This window comes from Podarcis pityusensis, assembly GCF_964106645.2.
Source record: "Podarcis pityusensis genome assembly, chromosome: 5".
In the NCBI taxonomy this organism is placed as follows: domain Eukaryota; kingdom Metazoa; phylum Chordata; class Lepidosauria; order Squamata; family Lacertidae; genus Podarcis; species Podarcis pityusensis.
The window spans coordinates 70,636,912-70,664,805 of NC_138032.1; the positions used below are offsets into that span (position 1 = coordinate 70,636,912).

At 41.3% G+C, this 27,894-nt stretch overlaps 1 protein-coding gene across 1 annotated transcript in view; it reads left to right on the forward strand.

Annotated features, from left to right (window-relative positions):
* CDH23 (cadherin related 23) overlaps positions 1-27,894 on the forward strand; it is a 412,975-nt gene that overhangs the window by 40,522 nt on the left and 344,559 nt on the right. Inside the window, exon 3 of the mRNA XM_081004664.1 lies at positions 3,123-3,200. Coding sequence (XP_080860790.1) covers positions 3,123-3,200 — 78 coding nt within the window. The remainder of the gene's footprint in view (positions 1-3,122; positions 3,201-27,894) is intronic.

A 27,894-nucleotide genomic window follows, 5' to 3' on the forward strand; every position in this document is an offset into this window, starting at 1 on the left:
GTAGTTTCCTGCTAAAATCCTGTAATTTGTCAATAGTACAAATGCTCTGCTTTTGTTTATGCCGTGGTTCAAAAATGCTCCCTCCAGATGGCAATAATGTGGTTTCTTTGGGGACGTATTGCAGAACAACTAAGAAAGTGGAATAAATGTGTCTATGGTCCTGTGTAAATCCATCTCTGATGCACTGTTATTGCATCCATGACTTGTTTTAACTCATGTTTAGTCGTATTCTATGAGGGTCTCCTGTACACCGTTTGGAGTGATTAAGTGGTATAACCACAGATTGTTGAAATACATAAATAAATAGAAATGATGCAGAGTCCATAAGCAGAAAAACACCAGCCTGAAGGGACCCTAAGATTGTTACTGGTGTGACTGCGATAGGGAACAGCTACCTGCTCCGAATCCCCACAATTATACTAAAATGCCAGTAACAACAACAACAACAACAACAACAATGGAGATTCGTACAAAACATTTTTTATTTTTTAAAAACCTTTCTGACAGTAAGAGCTGTTCGGCAGTGGAACAGACTCCCACGAGAAGTGGTGGACTCTCCTTCCTTGGAGGTTTTTAATTATTATTTTTTAAATGATATTTATTACTTTTTTAACATTTCCAACACAAACAAAAAAAGAAAAAAGAAAAAACAATGCAAATACAATACAAAAATGCTACATGGACTAAAAAAAACAAATAAAAACAAGCAAAAACAGTTTAAAATCACCTCAAACATTTTCAATATCTTATATTTCATTCACTTATTTCCAGTGACCTCCTCCCACCTCCCTTTTTGTATTCCACTTCTATTATTTGTTTCAGCAATTCCTTTCCATCTTACTCTGTTTTCTGTTCTATAATTATCTTAACACATTCTTGCCATACTTTTCCTCTAATTTTCTATTAATCTATTTATACCTAATTCCTTATGACATTTCTGCTAAAGCCATATAATTTCATTCCAACATTTTTCTAACATTCCTTAATTTTACAATATCTCTATCAATGGTCTTTAAACTTTTTCCAATCTTCTTCCACCGACTCTTCACCCTGGTCTCGGATCTTGCCAGTCATTTCCGCCAATTCCATATAGTCCATCAATTTCATCTGCCATTGTTCAACGCTTCAATGTTTTCAGAAAGCAACCATTCTCTCAACCAGCAAAAAGCAGATTGTTCACAGCAAAATTTAAAGGTCTGGCAGGGCAGGTCCTCCTCCTTCTTTGGCATCCATCAATATCTTAAGTTTTACTCGAGGCTTCCTGCCCTGCCAAACAACTCTAGGATTATCCCTCTGCCACCTCCTGAAACCCTCCATCCCATCCAAAGCTTGCAATGTTTGAAACAAAAGCAACATCCCCAACAACACAGCAACACCTTCCTTGGAGGTTTTTAAGCAGAGATTGGATGGCCACCTGTCAGGGATTATTTAGCAGTGATTCCTGCATTTCAAGGGGCTGGACTAGATGGACCTTGGGGTCCCTTCCAACCCTAAGGTTCTATGATTCTAAATGCTTCTGGGAGCAAGGGTCTTGCAAGCGTGTGTGCTTTTACTTACTTGAGCGAAAATAAGCGGGCAGCTGAAATAAGTGAGCCTCATTATTTAAGGTGAAAGGAAAGGATGCTCTGGTGCAATTAAGGCTGACGAGGCAAAAGGCTGACAGCCATGGGAACAATGTGAGGTATTAATCATGTGCTAAAACAGTAATTGCCATCTCCTGTTCCCTTTGCATGGTCTTGCCACCCCCGTGCAACAGAAGGAAAATAATAATTATAAAAGAAACAGCCATTTGTCTTCGGGAAGATCTAGGTATCTGGTTCTTACTACATTCACAGCAGCAAACACAAAGTGGCTTGTGGAAGAGCTGGGCTTGAGGTCCTTTCTGGGAGCCTCCTATATGATGGGTGCATTGATGATAGCCTAGCTGCAGGGATATAGCCATTCTTAGCCCATCCTTTAAAATATGGTGTGCAATCATGTGCAGAAGTCATATAGCAAGGGGCATGCACACCAGCTGCATTTTAATAACTCCATTTAAAACACAAAATGAAACTTACATAGGATAAACAAAGGGCCATACAGAGAGCTGTGTGTGTTTATGTATGCATATACAAAGTTTTGTTTATTGTTTCTGGTCATGTCCTAAATAGCAATGGGGTGGGTTAATTCCTCCGGAGTTTTATTTGGAATCAGTTCAGTAATTACATAGACTTCTTTCAGAAAACAACCTTTCCTGTTCTTAAAGCTAGCCCAGCAAATGATGTTGCCACCTGCACAAATTAGGAACAGCTCCTAATTCCAGTCATTTGTGAATTTGGTTTGAGAAATAGCACCTCAAACAGTTGTATCTTAGGACAAACTACAGGATACATAAGGGTTTTTGGATAAAATTGTGTAAACAAAGAATAAAAACCCAGAGCTGAGTGCACAGTGGACAGGAGTGTGGACACAACCTGAGTTTGCAGAATGCACTATGCCTGCAACAGATGCGTCAACTTTGTGTGCAACAAATGAGAAACATGCACATTTATTAATTTTAAAAGGCAGCTTCCTTGGAAAGGCGCTACACAGTCATGCATCCTGGACAGTACAGTGGTACCTCGGGTTAAGAACTTAATTCGTTCTGGAGGTCCGTTCTTAACATGAAACTGTTCTTAACCTGAGGTACCACTTTAGCTAATGGGGCCTCCAGCTGCCGCTGCGCCAGCAGAGCACGATTTCTGTTCTCATCCTCAAGCAAAGTTCTTAACCCAAGGTACTATTTCTGGGTTAGCAGAGTCTGTAACCTGAAGCATCTGTAACCTGAAACGTCTGTAACCCGAGGTACCACTGTACATCCTTTCATCTTTATTGGTGCCTCTCTGCTTCCACCCGCTGGGATCCAAGATTCCTTCTACTTTCATTTTAGGACTGGACCAATTTGCTATGTTTGACTTAAAAGGAGGAATAAGTGCTTTTCAACAGCTCAGCTGGCACTAGCTATTTACTTTGGGTCATGCAAAAAGCTCCCTTTTTACCCACTGCAATCCAGCTTTCTTGTTCAGGGCTTTGTCTGTTGCATCAGTTAAAACATGACCTCACAGATATAAACAACACCTTTTTATCTGTCCCTATTTTTCCAGGCCTAAGCAATCGCTTGCCGTACTTCGTAAATTATTTCTTCGACACATACCTGTTGATCAATGAAGATACACCAGTGGGTAAGTGCATTGAGCTTTTATGTCTAATGAGTTAAATGGCATGGTTCACATCAAATTATCTTTGGCGGGGGTGGGGTGGGGGTGAAGAAAGTCAAGAACGGCGACTCAGCATGTTGAGTTTAAAGGAGCTGACTATAAAAGGCAAATAGATTCCCCCTCTAGAGCGTTAAAATGTGCACTGTCTTTGGTTGCTTTCAGAAGGCTGATAAAGATTCTGTTGATGAGGCTGTTGGTTTCAGTCTGATTAAAGCAAAATTAAACTGGATGCACTGTGAACAGGCCTATGACAATCTCTGAAGAAGAATCCCAAATGCTAGCGTGGATTTACTTACCCTGTTTCCCCCAAAATAAGACAGTGTCTTATATTAATTTTTGCTCCCAAAGATGCGCTAGGTCTTATTTTCAGGGGATGTCTTATTTTTCCATGAAGAAGAATATGGTACACATTTATTGTCTAATTGTGAGTCAGCCAGACTCCGTCAGGGCAGAGCGAGCAGCAGGCGGCTCTCTGATTTAAAGAGACCTCACACTGCCTGAACAGGCTGCACTGCGGCCAATCAGTGAGCTGCGTGGTGTCACCTGCCTCTATGGTCCAGAGGAGTCAGACGCCTTATGGTAGCTTCGGGGGCCTTATATTCCGGGGAGGCCTTATGTTCGGTGGAGGCCTTATTATTGGGGAGGTCTTATTTTCAGGGGATGCCTTATATTACAGCGAGAGGCAAAACTGGAAGTAGGTCTTATTTTCGGGGGATGTCTTACTTTCGGGGAAAGACGGTAGTTCTGTTCCATGATCCTAGACTTCCATATTTTGCTAACGGTTTTGTTGTTGCAGGTTTATGTGCCCACCGCCATTCACTTTTTAAAATTTATTTTTATGTATGGTGAAGCATTTTCTCTTCTTATCTATTCCGTCTGCAATGCAGTATATTGTTGTATCTGGCAGTAGAGAACACCAGAGTTGAAATTAATTATTCTGACTGTACCTTACTACTATGTTTCTTGGTTTAGTCCAATAAGTTTCTTTAAAATAAAATGTGTGAGCTGGGATAGCTCAGTCAGTAGAGCATGAGACTCTTAATCTTGGGGCCGAGGGTTCAAGCCCCACATTGGGCAAAAGATTCCTGCATTGCTGGGAAATTGGACCAGATGACTGTCAGGGTCCCTTCCAACTTTACAATGCTATGCTTGTATGATGTGTAAATGGCCACCTTGCTCTCAAATCATCTGCTTCGTGCGGTCAGAACTGGCAACTAGGTAGCTTACACAGTTTTATTTATTTATTTATTTATAAAAAATATTTATATATAAAAATATTTATATACTGCTGTATCATAAAAATATATCACAGTGGTTTACACCAATAAAGAAACATAAAATGAACAAGAACATCATAAAAAGTTAAAAACAAAAATTAAAAGCAAATTAATAACAAACATCAACAGACCATCATGGGGAGTGTACTCTTAATTGTCTGCATAGTACTGGCAGAATAGAAAAGCTTTTAGCAAGTGTTTAAATGTTGGCACAGAAGAAGTTGGTCCGCTGAATCTTTTGGCAGGGTGTTCCACCAGACTGGGAAGATGACCCTAAAGGCTCGATTTCTTGTTGTTGTCAAATGACCCTCACCAACTCCTTTACATGTTGGTCTTGGTGCCTACCTTAGAGAAACTGGGTAGTGGGATTGCATCCTGAAGTACTCGGAGTTTGAAAACAAAAACCAGGGTTGGCCAAATACTCAGCTAAGCTCTACTCACTGTGCAGTTATCAGTTCCCCCAAATTATCCTGAGTGTAAAGATAGGTTTTATGAAATTCGCAAAAACAATGTTGTCATGCCCCCAAATCCTTTTAACGGGTAAGAAATTCCAGGGGTGGAAATGTTGCTGTGAAGCTATAGTAACATTTTAAAACATGAAATAAAAGCATTTAATTGAACTCTTATTTCATGCCACTTGAAAATATGGCATACGTGGAACGCGTCTTCCACATCCAGATAGATGCCTTGTGATCCGACTGAGAACAGGGAATGGTTCTGTGTGTGTGTGTGGTTTTAATTGTGCCCTTGGCAAAATATTTCGACGTTTGATTGGCAGATTTAGCCTTTATTTATTTATTTTGTCAGTGATCAGTTTTAGTAAATGTAAAAATCGATTGGGCCTTTTCTTGGCCTCTTTCCAAGCTCTCAGTCCATTAAACTTGTGCTCTTCAATCAGGGCCTGTGGATGGCTAGTAATGCTGTTCGAATTGATTGTAAGCCCTGTGTGTGCACAAGCACAGTCTGAGCTTGATGGGCTGCTCTCCCTGTTCAAGCTAATAGCTGTGATTTTATCGGGGCCCGAATAGCAGAGCCCTCTATTTTCTTGCATGTGCTCCCCCCCCCCCCGTTTGCAGTTCACGCTTGCAACACAACACCATTAATCCATGTATTCTTAGTGAAAGGTAAATTTGATTCTGAATTAAAAACAAGAAAACAAAAAACATGTGACGCTTAAGACATCCTTTAGCGGGGAGGAATAAGGTATTGTACTTTATGGCCACGTTTGCATAGCTTAGCAAGAACATGGGCTCCCAGGGTGGCAGCTAAGCCCCAGGGTTTGGGCTTAGGGTGTTGTCTGAACCCCCAGCCTCATAGTTAAGCTCTCTCCTCCTTAACTGAGGGACCTAACCACCAATTGCCACTGCCATCTTCCCTGCAAGTTCACTTTGGTTTGCTTTGGTTTAATTTAATTTGATTTCCCATCTACACTAATAATACCAGAAATATTTGGCGCAGTCTAGAGGTTGAAGATTTTGTAAATATATGTAGGGAAAGAGGCGCTACTTGAAATTAACAGGAGGGCACAACACTGGGAACCAGCAATTCCAAAGGAAAACCTGTGCACTCAGGCTACATGATTTGATTATTACATTTTAACCGTTCTCCAAGCTTCAGAGGATCTGCTTGTAGTTCTATGCAACAGGGAGAACATCCGAACACACACACACACACACACACACACACACACACACATATATGTCCATGTGGAATAGCTTTCAGAACTGGCAGGTTTTCGCACATGAGGGCAACTAGCTTTAGAGTAAAAACAACAAGCACAAGCACAAGATGTCCCTGATTGTAGTTTGGAGCCTGTTGTTCTCAGCTAAGAGTTTTATAAATGAGGCTGATTGCATTCAACTAAATATGGAAGCTGCTTATGGCCCTTGTGAATCATTGTACTCTATATAGTCCTAGTGAAGAACTTAGTGCTCCACAAATTGCCTTCCCTTGATATTGTATACTTGAAATCTTTGCTGGGCTACTGGATAAAGATGGCAGTGATACTTTATTGTGTATCTCTTTGCAGTCCCAATCAGCTACAACTTAGGCATAATTTTTATTTGGTGTGGGGGGAAGGGAACCCTCTTCATTCCATTAAGCATCATAGCTAAATTCATTAGCGATGTGAGGCTATATAAGAATGTTTCGGGGGGGGGGGGGACGACGACGGGGAACCTGAAGCTAGTTCAGAGTAAGGGTTATGCTTGTCAAGAAATTCTGCCCTCACTCTGAATTTGCTTCATTTGCTCTTAATGGTGTTCTTATTATTAAAATTGGCTGTGAGATGATGTCACTTTTACTAGGGACAAGGGGAAGTTTTCAAACCCAAAATGACTTGGAAGCCAATTAGCCTGCAAAGAGCAGCAAGCTGGGGGGTGGGGAAGCTTTGGGGAAATTTTCAATTGCCCTTGAACAATTTTGCTTTTATTAATGTTTGCTAGAAAACAAACCCCACTAGTGACTTCATTCACTCCCCCATTTAGCTTGCTGCTGTCTTCTACAACTCACTTGCATTAATAAAACCATCCCCCCCCCCCCCGGTCCCTGCTCAAAATCCCTCCTTCCTCTCTCTACCTGGCTTGAATTTAACTGCCTCCCCTTTCCCTCACGTGATGCCTAAAGGAGTGTTAAGCAACAATTAAATAGATAATTCCCTCTCTAATCACTTACATGAGTAAATTAGTCTTGTCAGGAGCTATTAAGACAGAGAGCTCGGAATTCATTAGGCTTCATTGGGCCTATGGAGCTTCTGGCATCGCTGCTAGTCCAGGCTGATTAATTTCCTTGAAAACACTATCAATGCCCATCTGTTTCATTTAGATCTTTGGAGAGCAATTTTCAGGTGGACTGACCCTCTCGTCAGTTATTTCACCCAGAAGTAATGACTGACACACACACACACAGCCTACTGCAGTGTGAAGAGGAAACTCTCTGTGTTTGTGTATAAAAGTAAAATATTCATGCACACTTGTTCAAGACCTGCAGCCAAAATTTGGCTGATGGTTTAAAATTGATTAAGGGAAAGTTAAGTGTTGCCACCTCCCCTGCAGTTCCTCAGCATGTGAATCTCGGCTAGTCTTTCTCCCATCGTTGTCCAACCCCACTTCCTCTAGAGCCTAGAGACCATTCCATCTCCTTTCCTAGTTTCTGCTGCTGCCCTTGACCTGCTGCCCTCTCCTGTGCTGAACAAACTCGTGGGGCCAACTAATTCTGGTTTTGTTCCCCATCCTCCTCCCTGCTGAGTTCTTCAAGGGCAAGGAGGAGACTGGCAGCCAGGGTCACTTCCAGGGCAAGATGTAAGTAAGAAGACAGGCAGACTGAGGTTGGTGGGGCAGAGCCCCTTTTTCCCCAGGACAGTGGTGGCAAACCTATGGCATGCGTGCCAGAGGGGGCACTCAGAGCCATCTCTGTGGGCACACACGCCGTCGCCCCAGCACAGAGTTACTATATGAAACTTCCAAATGTGACAAAAATGGCGAGTATCTTAAGTTATTTTTACAAACATTACCCTATTAAAAAAATGGAAGATAAAAATTAGATAAATGAGTCTAATGAACAGAACTGAAAAACATAATTAAAATCCAAGGATTTTGTAGAGTACCCATAGAAAACAGGTAAGCCTTTAAAGCCCTCTTAAACATTGCAAGGGGTGAGGCTTACCAGAAATATGTAGAATTTTTTTTTTGGGGGGGGGGAGGAAAACCACTGATAGTGGGTGGGGAGAACTGAGGTGATAATGAGCTTAGCTTTTGCCTCTTATGACATACTAGCTAAAAGGGAGGGAGCTGAGGGAGAATCAACCTGCAGAGAGGCACACAAATTAAGAGCTACTCATTTAGACAGACAGCCTTGGAGAAGGTTATGTCTGTCCCGCGGTGTATGTAATTATTGTTGATCACTGAAGCATGTCCCTTCAAGACCGGATCTTAGGTTTAGTTATGCATAAGAGGGCTGCGAAGATAGGGAAGATGTACATAGATCTGATATCAGCACCAGTCCTGTTGCTTAACAACAAGGATGCTTGTAGTGAGTTTGATGCTACAATGTCATCCAGCCTCCACCCCCTTCACTGTACTTCACCCCCCCCCCCCCGCATTCACTTAGAGATTGTAAGCTCCTCAAGGCAGGGACTTTTAATCTGAAAAGCACCGTGCACATTGACAGAGCTACCTAAAAAACATTGGCATCTTATCTTGCAGACAAAGTCTGAAGACTCCATAAGCTTTGTAAGGTTTTCACAAAACCCTGTACAGATTGCAAATCTCCATGCATCTTCCCCTGCTACGTACTAATGAAACCTAATGTCTGCATGTGCACAGAAGATATTTAAAGCTAGAAGTGTGTAAGGCTAAAGAAATACTGCAGGCGACGTGATAATGAGGTACTAATTGGGCATCAACCATGTGCAAATTAAATGAAGCCCAGCGGAAGACTGGAAAGCTATAGCAAAGTCAACAGTTGGCTCACTACTGAACTACATTTGTTTACATTGGACACAGTTTGATACACAGTTAAATGCATTTAAAGGCCATTGATTTCAGCAGATTGAACAAGGGATGCTCAACTGTGCATTCTGGATTGTGTTCTGTGGATTTTGTTCTGTGTAATGTAGACTTTCCATTCTTAAGGAAATCAGCCCTGAGTGCTCACTGGAAGGACAGATTGTGAAGCTGAGGCTCCAATACTTTGGCCACCTCATGAGAAGAGAAGACTCCCTGGAAAAGACCCTGATGCTGGGAAAGATGGAGGGCACAAGGAGAAGGGGACGACAGAGGATGAGATGGTTGGATAGTGTTCTCAAAGCTACCAGCATGAGTTTGACCAAACTGCGGGAGGCAGTAGAAGACAGAAGTGCCTGGCGTGCTCTGGTCCATGGGGTCACAAAGAGTCGGACATGACTAAACGACTAAACAACAACAACAATGTAGACTTGCCAGAAAGGGTTAGAGCCATTTCTGAAGAGTCGTACTGAAGTGACTTCCCCACCCGCCTTAACATATTTGTTATTGTTGTTTTAAAGCACAAGAGTCCTACCGGTCTTTGCATGCAACGTTGATGTCATCAAGGAAATAATTTATTTAGCACTGTGCCAGTTTCTCAGATATCTCCATGCATTACCTTCATCCATATTCATGCCTTATGGTTTGGGGGAAAGCACGCCAAAACTCAGTATTTCATAAGAAATAACAGGGCAGATACTGCATAGATATGGATTGTGGCTAGTGTTGTGTGTATATCGCTTCCCAAATAGTGGCAGCACGCCGGATGGAGACTAAACAGAAGTCTGTACACAGCTTGAAATTTCTGTGCAAGTATCAATGAAGCACTCTCAGTGAGAGAGTGCTTAAAAGGTGTTGGGAGAAAATTAATTTCTGAGAACAAGCTTCATTTTATGATAGAGTGAGATTATGTTTCTACTTCTCGTGGAATTCTTTACTGCCTTTGAAAAGTTTGATTAACTTATGATCCATTGGATCATGGTGAAGTTTTCTTCAATCTAATTCAACTTGCAACTGGATGTCTGTTTCACCATGTCACAAAGAAAAAGGCTGTGTGTTTGAGGGGGCCCTGGACAAAATTTTCTCTGGTATACCCCCTCCTCCTTTGGTGGGCTTATTTGAAGGGAGGCATCAGCGTGCCAAGCAGTACCAGGTGGCTGGATTTAGCCACCATGTTTGTTTCCCCTAATGTTGCTCCAGGCACTGTGGGAAATTAAAATGGCGGCCAGGTCCAGTCATCTGCTTATAATACTAGGACAGAAATATATATATTTGTTGGCTGTTTGCAGTTTAGTAGCGCAGCAGAGAGCTTGCTGGGAGACCATGCATTAAAAAGGGACTCAAAAATAACTTAAACAAGGTTTTAATAAGAAAAACAAAAACTCCTTTTACACTAAATACATTAACAAACAAGCATGACCCAACCACCAACCCATCCCCCAGGGTAATGGGAGAGCTAGGTGCTGCTCCTTATATACTACACCCAATTGCTGACAGAGCTTAATCAATACAACTCAGCAGCACCTGCTATGTTTCACAGCTGTAAAGCTGGGTCTCGTTATTTAGCTCTGGCCCTTTCTCTGGCCCCTTAAAGACATACACATCGGGTGGAACAATGATGAACCTTTACATTTAAAGAAACCATTCAACAATATTGCGGGAGGCTGACAACAGGCATCAACAATGGTCTTTGCTGACTGAGAGTCTGGGCCCCTGGCTACTACTCAGGAATGCCAAGAGCTGATACTGGCCTAGAAGAGGAACTACACACACCAACACAAACACATAGGCTCACCATTTTACACTGTGATCAAATGTATGTATGTCCACGTGGGAGTATATTTTCAAGATTTCATTTACAAGGAAATGACAGTGTTGGAGAAAGATCACTGCTATATTTTTATCATCATCATCATCATCATCATCATTCTGTAATAAATGATGACAAAAACATGTCTTAGGCTACTTTGTTTAGTTTTCCCCCAGGTGGAATTGTCTTGCCACACCTTTCCTCGCTTATCTCAGCCTCGAGGCATTTGGTTGCTAGTAATAAATGACAACCCTTTGAACAGGCTGTATGCCAGAATGCTATGATATCCAGTATATGAGTGGTCTGCTACACAGCGGCTCCTTTTGCATTCACATGACAGCCTTATGTGCGGCCAAAGCATGGCAATGGGGGCGCAAATCAGAAGGTCTGATTCTGCAAGAAAACACAGAAATATATGAGCCATTGCTGTTGTTAACTATTTATTAGGAAATTGGGTTGCCTTTGTGTTTTCAAGCTGATGCCTCTTCCTCAGGGTCAGAATCTGTATGGCCTTATTTGTTCCAATCAAAAGAACACCTTGGGGAAAAACAAAAACAAAAAGAGTGAATTACATGATAAATAGTTAATAAAATATGTGCCTCTTGTTGTTGCAGTTTGTTTATTTTGAATACCAGTGTGGTATCCAATGTTCGCTAGCATGAGGATATTCACTTGTGCAATGAAAGTTCTCCCTCTCCCTGTGTGCCCCTGTGCCCTCTCTATAACTGCTATGAAGGATTGGGAGGGGGGAAAACAACCACCTGGAACAGATTTAAGGGATGCACAGGAAGTGGAGAGGGAGGGAAGTTCCTTCGTGCAGCCAATAGTCCCTGCACTAGCAGAAGCACTTGGCTGGCTATCCCTTCATGCTCTATAGCAGGGGTCAGCAAACTTTTTCAGCAGGGGGCCGGTCCACTGTCCCCCAGACCTTGTGGGGGGCCGGACTATATTTTGAAAAGAAAATAATGATGCAAGAGCGCCACGAGCCCCGGTGGCTGCTTACCTGTGTCTTGCGAGCAGCAGGGGCTGGTGGCGGCAGTGGAGGGACAATGAGCGGCATGCAAAAGTGTTCCAGAGAGGGGCTGCTTTAAATGGCAGTCGCTTGAGAGCGGCACTCAGCCAACCGCGGCTCCTGTGTCTGGCTGGCGCCAGCGCCGGCGGAGAGACGATGAGCAGTGCGCAAAAGGACTCCGGAGAGGGGCTAGCACCAATAAAGCCCAGCCCCCTTCCTCCTCTAGACAGGGCAGGGAGAAGCCAGGAGGAGGGAGGGAGGAGCTGCCGCCACCGTCGTGTGACAGAGAGGGAGGGAGAGGGAAAGAACACGCGGGCTGGCAATCCACGTGGCAATTCCTGGACCGTCCACAGGCCGGATCCAGAAGACAATTGGGCCTGATTCGGCCCGCAGGCCTTAGTTTGTTGACCTATGCTCTATAGCCCTAAGAGACATGCAAAGCAGGATACAAAATATTGTTGCAATAAAAACAAACAAACAAACAAACAAACAAACAAACACAAAATGTCTAATAAAGGAACAGAAATTACATTCTACCCATACGGTGCTAGGGCTTTTCATGCCCTTGATCTCTCCTTTGGCCAACTTCTACCAGGTAGTAAGTTCTACTGAAATCTTCAGAGGCAGGGAAGTGGGGTTGAGCTGCTATAACTTGCTCTGTCTAGGATGGAAAAAGTCTTATATAATGCAGCTCCCTTGAGGAGTGTCAGTTCCGTTGCATAGCTGCATGAAATCCCATACAGAGTTTCTGCTATACAACACCTTGTATGAATAGTGGAGGCATCATGGCTTGTACTGGGACAAAGGCTCTCCCTGTTGATAGCAACGTGTCTTTATGTTATCATATGAAGATCACAGTGTGTTTCTGTATGTGAGAAATTCACTGCAGATGTGAAACTCTGCTCTCTTTTCTGCTGTGTGAAAGAGAATTGGCTCAAACCTTTGTTCAGATTAGCAATTTCATTGTAAACTATACTGAATACTAATTTTCGCTGCTTGAACTGTTACATTAAGCACCTGTGCAGTTTGTTTATATTTCTTCAGAATGAGGTCGGGAGTTTGAAGAATTAAATTACTGCCAGCAATTATGCTGTTTTAAAGCTCCATTTCAGTAGTGCGCTTAAGCATATGTTTTAATAACTTTCTTTTGTGACTTGAAACTGTGCTTACAGATAAACATATGTTTGGGGTTTTATTACAAGCTCATTTTCTGCAGTTCGGTGATATGTTCTGCTTTCAGTTTGTAGCTTGCCTTTATTTACGGCTTAGGTTAGGGAGTTCCCTTCCCTCTTCATTGCATGAGAAATCTTACATTTGAAGCTTGCAGGGGGTTGTGAACATAATTTTAACGTGACTATAGTGGGATTGTGGCTTGTTAGATTATTTTTTTTATAAATATATTACGGCATTTATATACTACCTTTGGGGACGTTCCCACCACAAGGCAGTTTAAAAGAACCATATAACATCTTGTGTTTATTGCTAACTAAGTCAATATTTTGTTAGCTAATAGAATGAATGGAGTGCAAGTGTGGGAATATGATAAAGAGATTTTTATTGAATGCATATGGCAAATGCCCATACTTACTTTAACCCCCAAAAGACACTTGGTTGGAGCATCCCACTAGGCAGAGGCAAATTTCCAGTCAGGAAAGTTTTTCCCTGCTATGGTTGGGGCAGTCAAACATCCCTAGGGAGGCATTTGTGATGAGATGTATAGCAAAGATATTATGCATTGGCAGTGATCCACTGTTTTGTATGCGTATGTAGAACTTAGGTGCTAGCAGATGCTTTTTCACGAGAAGGAGACTACTTGGCGTGCACAGTGAAAAATCACCATGTGTGAGCCATAAGCAATCACCATTTCCCTTTACAGAAGAGAAGGGGAAACACGCCCCCCCCCCCTTATGCTCAGGTCTTTATGTAGTACCCACTGATCACAATTAAAATGGCAGTTTTAAGTGTGTGTAGGAGGAATAACGAACTTCTTTGCTTGCTGTTAAAATATATACTGGCTAGAAATTATCAGATTTGTTTTAATGATTTGCTCGCTCGCACTTCCAACTAAACCTCAGGAAGAACTTTCCAACTAATAAACACACTAATAAATGTGTGTTTCTGCCCCCCTCATGCCACATTAACTGGTCTTTCACTGAGAACAACGGCAGAATAAAGATGGTTAACTTTGGGTTAACTGCCAGAGAGAACATAGGCAGCCACCTTGAATAGATTTTCTATGTTAAGTGTGAGCTTAAGCTTAAATGAGTTTCTGTCAAACATGGGCACTGCAGGATTTGCTTCCAGATGGTGGGCCCTGAACAGTAGATTTTGGAAAAAACCAAGCACCAGGCAAAAGGCCAGTCTGACTTTGGGTGTAGAGCAAACAGATGACTCTTTAGGAACCAGGGACGGAGGAATTTATTTTGGCTTAATAAAACTGCTCAAGGAAATGACATATTGTCACGAAGCATAAAACAGAATATTATTTAGCAGTGTTGGACAGAACTAAGGATACTTTTAAGTATATGCAAAGTGGTGTCATATTCCTCTTGCATTTTGCAGTCAGTTCTATTCAGATGTTTCTTTAAAAGCTGCAGAGAAAAATGTGAAAAGAGAGTAGATAGGTAACACATGGTTTGCACTATTAGGAGAAAATCATTCTTGGTGTGCAAAAGTAGGGATGAATTGACTCTGAATAATTAGCTGGAAGAGCTTACACAAAGGAATAAAAAACGGCAGAATTCCAAACCACTGCTGGCACCTACTAAAGCTGACTTTTGTAGTTTACTTTTTAACTTTTTCCATCACTTAGAACAGAGCAATACATATTTCTGTAGTCCTAAAGTCTAAATGGGTACGCAGGTGGCGCTGTGGTCTAAACTACTGAGCCTAGGGCTTGCTGATCGGAAGGTTGGCAGTTCGAATCCCCACAACGGGGTGAGCTCCCGTTGCTCGGTCCCAGCTCCTGCCAACCTAGCAGTTCAAAAGCACGTCAAAGTGCAAGTAGATAAATAGGTACCGCTCTGGTGGGAAGGTAAACGGCGTTTCCGTGCACTGCTTTGGTTTTGCCAGAAGCAGCTTAGTCATGCTGGCCACATGACCCGGAAAAACTGTCTGTGGAAGTGGACAAACACCGGCTTCCTCAGCCAGTAAAGTGAGATGAACACTGCAACCCCAGAGTCGTTTGTGATTGGACTTAACAGTCAGTGGTCCTTTACCCTTACCTTTAAGGTCTAAATTTGGGCAACAGGAAAAATCTTAGCCTTCCTGTGTGACAAGTTTTGTCACTGATGACTATCATATAATGTGCTACAAACTTTGCAGAAAGGGTGAAGCTCATCTAAGCATAGTAAAAAAAAGACCTCTAGTCTCATATGTAACTCTGTCAGGATTTTAAATTGCAGATGTGATTGAACAACCTGGATATTTAGGTGTTGATGATCATAACACCTCTTGTTCTACTGAAGAACTGAGGCAGGAGCCAACAATGCAATAGCTCCCCCCCACCATGGGTAAAGAACATCTGGCTATGAGGGGTTTTAAAAAACAAAAAAACAGATGTTGTATTAACGTTCTGCCAGGCCCTGAAAAGATGGGGGAGGGAAGTCCTTTTATCTCTGGCTGATATTCTTCACTGTCCTGGATAAATTGGCCTTATGATTGGAATATTGTCTGCAGTCTTGTCAGGTACACACCAATGAGTGACAGGTTATAGAAAGCAAATCAACCGAAAGCTATTACCCTCTTACTTCAGCAGAGTTTGAAAAATAGTCATAAATTAATGTTCTGTGCTGACTTGAAGGAAAATTCCCTACGTGTATTCCCAAACACATCAGGCCATAATTGTGCATGAGTGTGTGTGTGTGTGTGTGTGTGTGTGTGTTTTAAGAGGATGTGCAAAATAATTGAATAATGTAATAGTGTTGCTGTTTTCTAAAAAGCTTTGATATTTACACACCCCGTTTAATCGAAATCTTGTTTGGAAAGAAGCCAGGGAAGCCAGGATATCATAGACTTTGCAGTAATATCCTCAAGAACAACAACTTACAGGGGTTCGGTTTTTCCGCATCCCTCCCTCCTTGGTACAACAGGAGGAGTTGCTGCTTCACCTTTTAAAATATTCAGGTCTGAAAAAGCAGACCGCTCTCCCACTTCATAATTCACACACTGCTTGTTTTACAGCTGATGGAAGAAAGGGGAAATTTATACATTACAGAAACTGATGAAGTTCTCCTGAGCCAGACTCAGAAAAGAAGATTGTGTGTGTGTGTGTGTGTGTGTGTGTGTGTGATAAAAGCCCACCTCAAAAAAGAGATAAGCTTCTAAGTTCCACATTTCACTCCCCTGTCTCCATTTCAAATTAAATCTGAACTGAAAAATAATAGGGAGGCATGTGTGTGTGTGTGTGTGATAGCTGTCAACTTTTCCCTTTTCTTGCGAGGAATCCTATTCAGAATAAGGGAATTTCCCTTAAAAAAAGGGAAACGTTGACAGCTATGGGGTGTGTGTGTGTCTTTTAAGCACCTGTTATTGAATATAACAGAACAAATACGCCTCCATAATATTCAACAGGGGAAGAATTGACTTGCTGAAGGAGCTAAATAAATAAATAAATAAATGGATGGATGGATGGATGGATGGAAGCATGGCTTCCCCTTCATCAATTTTTGCCCTGACCTCTAGCCTCTTTTTCCTGCTTGTTTGCTTGTTTTTTAAATTTCATCCAAGAATCAGAGGGCATTTTACATTATAAAAACACAAAAATACATAAGATAACAAAACAATGCCTCCCCCCCGGTATAAAAGGCCATAGATTGTTTAATTAGCCAAAGGGCTGAGATAAAAGTTTTTGCCTAGTGCCTAAAGATATGCAGTGAAGGTGCCAGGCAAGCCTCCTTGGGGAGAACATTCCACAAACGATGAGACACAACAGAAGACCTCTCATGGAAGAGGCTCATGAAGAAGGGCCTCAGATGATGATTGCAGGGTCCTGGTCAGTTCATATGGGGAGAAGCGGTCCTTGAGGTATTGCAGTCCTGAGCCGCTTAAGGCATTATAGTTCAAAAGAGCACTTTGCCTTGGGCATGGAAACTAATTGGCAGCCGGTGCAGTCAGGCCGGGATTGGTGTTATATTCTCACACCGTTTTGTCCCAGTGAGCAACCAGTTCCATACAAAATAACGGAGCTCCATTCAGGTGTATGGGTTGGGGAAAAGATGTTGAGAGCGTCAAATTCGAAGGTAGAAAACGAGGCCATTACCCTATGTGTAATACATTCCATTCATTTGCATGGGAGTTGAAATTAAGATGCTGCAAAGGCAAAATAGGAGGATGAGGGGAAGGAGGGGATGAATTTTAAGTTGTGTGCGTAAGGCTCTTCCTGATACCACACTCTCCGTTCAAGTGTGGTAACTAGCTGGAAGAAAGAGCTATTGGCCTGCTCTCTGCCATGTGTCAGTGTCACCAAGTGCAAATGAGTTTAAAGAGATCAATTATTGTATTGACTATGCATAACTTTGCATACAAATAAAACAATTTATCTGAAGAAAAATGCACATCTGTCATAGCAGGCGCAATCTGCATTTGTATTTATGTGTGTGCAAGAGAGAGAGAGAGAGAGAGAGAGAGAGAGAGAGAGAGAGAAATGGGACGGATGCCTCTTGTGAAAAAACACCTGCCGCTAGGAATGTCAGAGAATTCTGATGAAAATGGAAACAGGAGTGAAAATTGCCAAAGTTCACTTATTTGTCCCCTGTCTGATATGGAAATCAATCCAGTGAATGCATTCAGTATTTGCTGTTGTTGCTTTCAGACAACAAACTATCACATAATGGGCTGCTCCCAGAACTTGGAACTCCGTGGCTAGACAAGTTAGACTGGCTCCCTCCTTGTTGTCCTTCCACCACCAGCTGAAAACTTTCTTGTTTCAACAGGCTTTTGGGAACTGACTCCTTTTAATGAAAGGGCTGGTGCTAATCTGTTTTTATTGTAATTATTTGAATGGCTTTAATAGATTTATACGCACGCGTGCGCGCGTGCGCGCGCGCACACACACACACACACACACATTTTCACTCATAAGCATACACATGCACATATATTTCTATAAATGCTTATTTATTTCTTAATGATTGTTTTTTCAATATGTTATTATCTATTCTTGTTTTTATTTGTAAGCTGGGATATAAACAAAGTAATAATAATAATAATAATAATAATAATAATAATAATACATGGCAGAATGGAAAATTATTCTTTCTTACATCCTTATCTGCTACCCATGATATTTTACTTTTATTAAACATAATTTTACAAATTTAAAAAGGAAAAAAGGCTCTCCTTCCCTATTAAACGGGGGCATCTTTTTAACCCAATCAACTAAAAGTTTCAGCCATTATTTTCATGGTGAAGTGGAGATGCAAAAGATAAACACACCCATGAACAATTTTTAAGGCGTGTGTGTGCTCATATTATTTCTGCTGAATTCTCGCATTTTAGTGTGTTGTGAAAATCCTTTCTTGGTTGCAAAAGGATGAAAGTAGCGGAAAACCAGAGAGAAGAGCCAGAAAGCAACAAATAAAGTGGAATTAATATAATAAAATATTAAATCATCTGTTGATTGTTGGATGAAAGATGAGATCCAGGGTTAGAAAAGTTGAATGGCATGGTATTGGGCAAATCTGCCTCTCAAGTTGGGAGGTTCATTGTTTGAAAGAATGTCACATGTACACACACACACACTCCGAAAAATTTTACACATCACTTGGGAAGACAGGTGAACTAATATCAGTGTACTGGAAGAAGCAAAGATCACCAGTGTTGAAGCAATGATTCTTCAACATCAACTTTGTTGGACTGGTCATGTTATGCAGATGCCTGATTATCGTCTTCCAAAGCAACTACTCTATTTTGAACTTAAAAATGGAAAGCATAATGCTGGTGGTCAGCAAAAGAGATTTAAAGACTGTCTCAAGGCAAATCTTAAAAAAATGTAGTATAAACACTGACAACTGGGAAACACTGGCTTGCGAGCGCTCCAGTTGGAGAACAGCCTTTACCAAAGGTGTCATGGGCTTTGAAGACACTCGAACTCAGGACGCAAGGGAGAAACGTGCTAGGAGGAAGGCACGCTTGACAAATCCACACAGTGATCAACTCCCACCTGGAAACTAATGTCCCCACTGTGGAAGGACGTGCGGATCCAGAATTGGCCTCCACAGTCACTTACGGACTCATTGTTAAAACCGTGTTTATGGAAGACAATCTTACTCAGCTACAAGTGATCGAAGAAGAAGAAGAAGAAGAAGAAGAAGAAGAAGAAGAAGAAGAAATGAAATTGAACCCAGATCTTTCACTACCTTCCCCACTGCCAACCTTTTCTATGCCAGCGATTTTGCTAATCCTGAATAAAAAAGAAACATAGACCACTTGTTCAGGATCTCCTCTGCTGTGAAGTGGCAGTAGCAAGGAACTTGTTGTTAATGCACAAAGCTTCAGGTACTCATCCCAGCTATGTAATGTGCATGTGTCTGTCTGCACATGAGTCTAATGGCAAAAATAAATAATATGTTGAAATGGCTGGAGAATGGAGTTGGAGTTCGGTTAGATGAGTCCATTGCACCTTGTGGTTCTGGTCCGTTCTTTTCTCTTGGAGCCTGCTGGGCTGTAACAGCAGACGTGGCCCCAGGTGGTAGGATAATAACATCTTTAATTGTGCTCATAGTGAAATTAGCTCCTTATCTGACAGCTTGACATCTTTATTGTTATTAATGTGCATATTGTACAGTGCTTTTATAAACTCTGTAGTGACAAATGTTTTCGCTTTTGCTTTTATTAAAAATAGAAGAATTGGCTATGAAGAGTTCTGTATATCTTAGAAGTCTTCATTGTCCAACATCAGTCAGCCTCGTGAAAGAACACTACCTAACCTAGTTTGTATTTCTCAGGATTGAGGAAAGGAAAACATTAGCTTTGTAATGAATTATATGTTGGCGATTATAAAAGCAAGTTCATGGTTAGAATATAGCCTGGTTGGACTTGGGACAAGATTTTAGACAACTAGTGTAACAAGAAAAGTCAAGATGAGAGAGTTAGACAATGGGGTGGTTTTTTGGTAGTGTTGATACAGAGGAACTCCTTTCCAGTTCCTTATTTTGATCCCTTTCCACCCTTCACTTACATTCCATTCATCTTTAATAATTTTAGAAGGAAAACAAACAAGGCATACACGACAAGAGTCAATACCGCTGAAGATCATGCATGAAAACACACAGATTCCAAACTAAGCAAGCCAAGCTGAGAGGCCAGAGTAGAATGCTCGCCAAACATAATGTCATGTTAGAAGTTGTGATAAGATCAAAATTCTGGCCAAGTGGGATGCAGGATACAGTGATGGGTAAGACACTTTTTAGTGCAAGGGACTCCTAGAAGGCTATAATACAGGGTGAGGAACCTGTGGCCCTTCCTGATGCTGTTTGGTGATGACTCCCATCATCCTTGACCCCATGCTTATTGCTCTGTGTTTTTATAAACTCTATGCCCATGTTGGCAGGAGCAGATAGGAGTTGGGGCTGTAGATTCCCCATCACTTCTGTAATAAAAAAGGCAAAGAGTAGAGAACTGTGAGGCTTGTAGGCTTCTCTCTCTTATTGTATTGTTTCTATCAGGTGTTACAAAACAAAACAAAGAAACTACCTACTCAAAACTTTTAAGATGAATTCTGTGTTGTTGAAATAATTGCATGCAAGTTTTACAGACACCAATTGCACACTAGCTTCAAAGCGCGTTTGCTGTATCACTTTTACGACTACGAAGAACTTGTGTCTCATTCAGCAACTTCCTTATATACTTCTTAAAGAAGGTGTGGGATGGGGGCAGGGAGTAACATCTGGAAGAATGGTTCTGTGACCAGGATTGGGATGCAAGTAGGGGGATGCTTGTACTTAATGTGCTTGTTATATTCATTCAGTACTAGTCTTTGGAACAGATATATGGAAATTAGATTTTCAGTGGAACTATTTTGTGTGGGTCCTACTTTTAATACCTCTCCAATGGAGTCTTCATGGGGAAGGTCCATTTTGCATGTCAATTATAGACAGAGAGAGGAGTTGAGGGTCATACAGTCTCCACCCCTTCCCAGATTACTGAATGGTTATGGTAGTGTGATGACAGTTTGCCGCATGCTGGAGCCCACAGCAAACTCACACTCCATATGGTTAGAAAGCTATTTTTGTGAGAGTGGTCAGATTCTGCAGTTCCTGAAAATTTCAGCAATTCTCCATGGCTATCTGGGCAGTGTGGTATTTGAAGAACAGCATAACCAAATTTGTCTTTTTGCCAATGCCTTCATGAAAACCAATATTTTAACATTGCACTAAAGATGGCTAATGATAATGAGTGTCACAGCTAATATGCATTATGTATGTAACTCACAAAAGTGGTATGACATATCATGGTGAGAGAATGATAACTTCACACCTTCACAAAGCCTTGTGGATAACTTCTCAGTGCAGATGCTGAAACTTAATAGGAATGGAAATAAAAAAATAAAAAAACCAAGCGGCCTATTTTAATTTACTGGCACCCTTATTCCTTGTCTAGTTTATCACGCCTTATCTAATAGGATGTAGTAGAACTGGTAGAAATGCAAAAAGTAACAAAATGTACTAGTAGAGTTAGAGAACAGATTTCTGCCTAGGAAGGATGGACAAAAGGCATTCCATTTTAAAGAAGAGCTGGCTAAAAGGCTATGTAATTAAGGGACATAAAATTATGAAGACATTGGGGGTGGGGGTGGAATGGCATGGGGATTTCTCTATCATGCTCTGCAATGTTAGAACTTCCATGCCAAATTAAATGTCAAAAGAGCGAGCCAGCAGTAAATCACACTGTTCAAAGTTGGAGTTAACTGTTTATTAGCAAAAACAAAATCTTCACTTGTCTGAGTGTCAGGCCTAATGAGCAGAGCAGCTCATCTCCAGAAGGTCTTACCCCATGCATCAATTGCCGAGACTGAAAGTCCCCACCTCTCCAAAGCTGTGTTGCTGCCTCTTCGGGGATTTTTCCAACAGTTGGAGACTGCGCCTGAATGCAGCCAACTTCTCCTCTGCTCTTTTCATGCCTCTTCTGCCTGACTCATCCCTTCCTCTTGGCTCCCTTCCTTCCACTCTCTTGCTTCAGCTTCTGCCTCTGATTCTGGACTTCTATCTGTCACAGACTCTCCCAGCTCATTACACCCTGTTACCTCTTCAGCTTACGACACCTCCTTTTCCCAGTCTTCTCCTTCTTTTGACCACTCAACATTATCCCACCACCACTCCCTCAGATCTGAGCATTCTTCCTTTGGTGGTTCCCCAGCTGGTTCCTCCCACCATCCAATCAGTCCATTACATTAAATTTGCATTGTGAGTTATAATAGGAATATATGGAACCTATCCTTCAGTAAACTTTACAACTTACACAGAGGTTCTTTTTTCATCTCAGATTTATTTCACATTTATATACATGGCAGTTCATGGCAGATAGAAGTATCAGCAAATCATACTGGTAGATATTCAATCCATCCAATATCTGTGTTTACTTACTGTGTGAGTTGGCCTCCCAATTATAATGGTTTTGACTGCAGCCTCCTGCAAGGAATGGTTGACCATGTTTTGGAAGCAAGCCACGTAGTATGCATGTATGGTCAGCCTGTGTCAGTGTGTGTATACAGAGTGGGGGAGAGAGAAAGAGAGGGGAATATGTTAAAAAGGTTGATCACTGTCTAAAGCCACATTTTAAAATACTTAGGGGGGGAAACAGTGTAGAGCATTTTCAATTATTTGACTGGTCAAGAAGACAAAGACAATTCAACAATGGCACAAGCTAAGGCTATACAATCACAACAGACAGAAATGGCGCCTACAAAGGAGACAGCAAATGCATGTTTTGCACCCCTTCCTCCCTGCCCTCATTACAAGAGGCCAAGCATAGCATCGTGACCTGTGCCATTACTTTGATGTTGCACCAGCAGAGCAGCATGGGTCACTGCTTCTCTGCTGATAACAGCTACCCTTGCCAGATGTGCAGTCCAACACTTAAATAGAAATGGGAGTAGAACTGAGGGGTTGGTTTAGCTTTCTCTCAGCACACTGTAGAGTTATTTCAATGGTCCATATAGATGATGGTGCAATCGCAAATCACAAAAATACTGGAGTGCAGAAAACTCTAAACAATGCTACCATGTTCTAAGTAATATACAGTTATTTTATTTTCTGTTTTTTTTCTGCATAATAGCATATTGCTATGTTAAAATTTGCATGCATAAAAACTCTGGGTTTTGATGGAGGGGACCAACTGTGTTGAGAAGCTTCTGCTGCTGGTCTTGGAAACATCCAGGAGAGAAAATGAGACAAATCATGCAAACAGAAAGCACAGCATATTATAGGACACACATTCCCCCTTATTCTCTTCCAAAAACATGCCTTTTGTTTTTAGGAGGGGGGAGGGAGAGAGATGAGAAAGTTTCTCTATACTTATCACCCAGGAAAAGCGACCTTCAAGCATAGTCATTCTTGGGAAAAGTTCCCCCATCCGTGACAGATTTGACTATAAATCTCCAGTATTAATGCCCAGGTTCCCAAGGTCTGTCATCCTGCATGCCGGCTAAGCACACGAGTTGCTTGAAAACAACGTACTAAGTCATTTGTCATATCTGAAACACATCTGATCCTGTTTTTGTTACTAGGTGATTTGAGAAAGGCTGAAAACTGAGCTCATTTGGATACAAGCATCTGTGCACGCACTCAGGGGTCTGCACAAGTATGCAAAATTATAGGATCCAAACGAGACATGATTCAGGAAAACTACAAATACTTTATATAAAAAAAATAAGAATAGCGGATAAGCCTAGAGATGTGAAGGCCTGGAAAAAAATCTAAGGGGGGAAATGCTGTCTTTTCCAACGCTTGCTGCCAAGGAGGAGATCATAGATGTTTTGCTCCTCCCTGGTCTTTTTAGCTTACTGAGGCCGCTAAGCCAAAGCAGGTCACCCAAACCCAGGATTATGATTAAGTACCTGGGTTTGGATGGCACACTAAACCTAACCTTGGTGTAACTTGCCACGCTGAGTTAAAAGGAGCAAGGAAGAGCAAAACAGCTGTGATCTCTTCCTTGGGAGCCAACATATTCACACAGTCAAGGAAAGCCATTGTTTGGCTTACCACGACTCTTGCAAACCAGGCCAGAGTCTCAGCAAATTTGATGACCTCTCCTGCCCTGCAGGTGTGTCACGACCCCCAACCCCAATGGTACAGGCCCACACCCTAAGAAATTGGGCTTTAAGAGGTCAGTACTGTTTCCAAATCACCTCTTTTTGTCCCTATATCACATTGTGTGTGAATCTGTCTCGGAGTACAGACCATTACATGGTACTTTAGTCTTCTTAAGACTCTTCTTCCCTTGTGACGTTTTTTGGGCAATAAGTTGCTATAAATGGCTTTCTCTTTGTGAGGGTCACCATCAGTTCAGTGTTACATTTTGTGGCAGTCAGCAGCAGAGTTAACTTCCCTGACTTGTGCACTGACGGAAGATTGCATTTTAACTAGAAAAATGTATTGTTAGAGCTGCACCTTGAGCAATTTGTCAGAAAGCATGGGTGTGCACGTGTGTATGAATTGGAAGACATTTTCTACTGAGAATGGCAAGGGGAAGGCTGCAAAACAGGCTCAGTAGAGGTGCCTCTTTATTTGTATAGGCATTAAATGGAGTTAGACTGTATTGCAGTTCTCGCTGCAAAGGAAATCCTTTCTTTATTCCATTCTCATTCACTGCTGGCTGATGGGGTTTATTATAACTTTTTAATAATGATGATGATAATCTATGTTGAAATTGAGAGAACCCAGGAGGTTACTTGGTCACAATTTTCATCTATTCTTGGTAGGGGAAAAGCCTGTGTGTGTGCGCGCCTCCATGCTTCTTTTTGCAATACTCAGTTTTCACTTTCTTTCTTCTTTCTGATGTCTGATTTATGCTTCTGTATATTTCTGTGATTTGCTGTAATTGTTAACGTGATGACTTGCTTGCAAATAAAGTTGATGCCACAGGACAGCTGTCATGGATTGAACTTTTAAGTGATTACATTACCTTGTTGGCAACACTGATCAGGCGGCATATCACTTGATAATTGCACTTTTCAGTCCATCAGGAGTCAGTATAATGTAGTGGATGAGGTGTTGTAATTTAATTGGGGAGGCCTGCATTCAAATCTAGATTCAGCTTTTAAACTCACTGGGTGACTTGATCCTGTCACTATTTATTGCCTAAATTGCTTTTGCAGGGTGGCTGTTGGATAAAATTGAAGTGTGTGTGTGTGTGTGTGTGTGTGTGTAAGAATATTGTGTGTGCTGTCATTAGTGTATGGCTAAAAAACATTTCATGCATTTTTTAAAAATACCCAGTGAGTTGGGCTTTGGGAATGGTTGGCTAATGAGTTGACTGTATTCAAGTCAGGATCCGTTCCGGAGCCCTGGCCGTTAGCCGAAAAGGACGCAGGGCACGTGCACAGAGCGCTTTGCACTTCTGTGCATGCGTGAGCGGCAAACCCGGAAGTAACCCATTCCGGTATTTCTGGGTTTGCCACAGATGTTCACCGGAATGGACACTAGACCAGGCAGACGTTCGCGGAGGTATTACTGTAAGGTAAAGTTGATAGGTTTCATTAAAATATTTGGTCCTGAATTAACAGTCTGAAATCTGTAGGTTATTTTCTCCACACAGGCCTCTCAAGTTTCTGTGGCGTCTGCCCAAAACACTTTTGTTAAGAGGCAGTGCCTATAAAAGTTGGAAGGTGCTAGTTTGGGTGACCTATTTTCATTGTGAGTCCCAAGTTTTTCAGTATTGGAAGTGTGCCCTTAAGAAGCAGCTAACTTCATAGAACAAAATATGTTTACAGCAAACTGTGAGTTAGGTGTAATAGCTGTTTGCCATACCTGTTAGTAATAATGTCACAACAACAGGTGCTAAGCAGAGTGGAGTTGAAATAGAGATGCTTTTTGCAAACATTCCCGCAGAACGTTTCCATTTCAATTTTGCCTTCTCATGCCTTTGGATACCTCATGACATTACGAAGCACAAACAAAATTTATTCAGTATAGTGGCATGCCCTTATTCTGAAGTAGCTTCGTTTGCACTCAGTTAGGTTTTCAGGTAGCCTAATCTGGGTATGTGGTAACATTGTTCCTAGTCAGAACAAGGCCTATTTGAAAATTCAAAGAAAAGTCATAACTGTGAACTGGTAGAGAAGATATAAGGGGAGTGGGGGTGGAGTTGTTAGGCCTCCTGTAAGCATGATTTATTTTCTTTAAAATTTAACCTGTAACTGTGCTCTGCACCATTAGGTTGGGGGTGCTGCTGTGCATATGGACCAGGGACTGTTAAATGCTTTTGTGAGGAATTTCCAGAGGGTTTGGCAGTGGGAGTTTGTTGTAGCAAAACCTACAAAGTGTCCTATGGAACCTTAACAGAATAACAAGCTGATTTAGACACAGACACTTGTGGACTTGAGTTTCACTTTAGTCAGAGGTTGGTCACCTACATGGGTAGGTGTGTATATTTTGACGACAGAGGTGATATGAAAATGGCATTTCACAACACTTTTAAACAGAATACCTTTCATTAAAAAAAAAAAACCACCCATCTTTCTGTACCTAAGCACTTCATGAATCTAATCAAGTGAGTGCTGGCCTATGAAAGATTATGCCATAATGAGTTGTTGGTATTTTAAAGTGGGAAGCTACAAAGGAAGCTACTTGCATTTAACTTTCTCTTGATTGCTTTTAATTTACTTCACTTCAGGTAAAATAATTTTATTCACTTCAAGGCTTTTACCTAAGATTAAGCAAAGCATTTCACCAATTTAGGAATTTGGGGTGGGTGGGTTAATTTTTGTTTGCAATTTAATGAGAAACTACCTAATTCACACTTCTTGAAACCATATTAGAGATTACTATACTTAAGTGGTAAATAAATTGTTTAATTCAACAAATATGAGAACCAAAACCATGCTTTTGAAATTTATCTGAATTTTGCAATGCACCTCTCCAGCCAATATTTTTTTAAAAATGCACTTATTTGGGGAAAGTATACGTAAAAATGATTATGTTATCGCAAATCGCATACTAAAATGCATTATATTAGAGAAAACGGCTTGCAAAAATATGTACATAAGTCAAAACGGCACAGAAAAATACAGTTATTAGGAGAAATTTGCACTAAAATGCTGATGATTTTTTAATAAATAATATAGATATATTGCAGATGGTTGCAGGAATGTTCCTCCCAAGGTGATAGTCAGGCTTCTGTTTGCTCCTTTGTTTTGTTTTGTTTTTAATTGTTATTGCTAGACTTCTGAGTGGTATGCTTCGGATGTGGGTATGCAAACTCCAAAGGAGTTAAGCAAAAATATTTCACTTGCACTTTGTGAATGTTGGACGAGGTGAAGCAGAGGATGAAATAAACTGGAAAGCTAAAAAGTGTTAATGGTCAACAGAGTTGTAGCCTATTTCATTTTTTTTCCACTGTGAGGAAAGCTGCAGGAATATTGGCTAATAACTGATCAAAGTTTTAGTCAAATGGTTTTGTTCAGTCACATTCCAAAAAAGACCAATTTTTCAATAGAAATGGAAGGGAGGGCTGTTTAGGGGCAGGATTACATTTCATCAGTGATAAATATGTTTGAATGCTAGAAAAATGTGGTATCTCAGTGACCATGAGGAAAAGACATGGAGTGAACTATAAATGAGGAAAACTATGCATTTGCTACACAAAAAAACTGATAGCATGGAAAACACATAAAAGATGCAAAAGCAGTAAAGAAATCTCAAACAGCCTCCCCCTCTTCAAATATACTAATTTTCATAGCACTTCAATATGTATCATACTGCACATTTCTCTCTCAGATATACCAACCTACCGTGTAGACTGCTCTGCTAAGGTCTTCATGTCTGTGGCAGACATGAGAGAGAAGGCAGACCTTGTTCTCTTTTTCTATTCAAAGGCTTGTGTTTTCATTCTGCTGTGG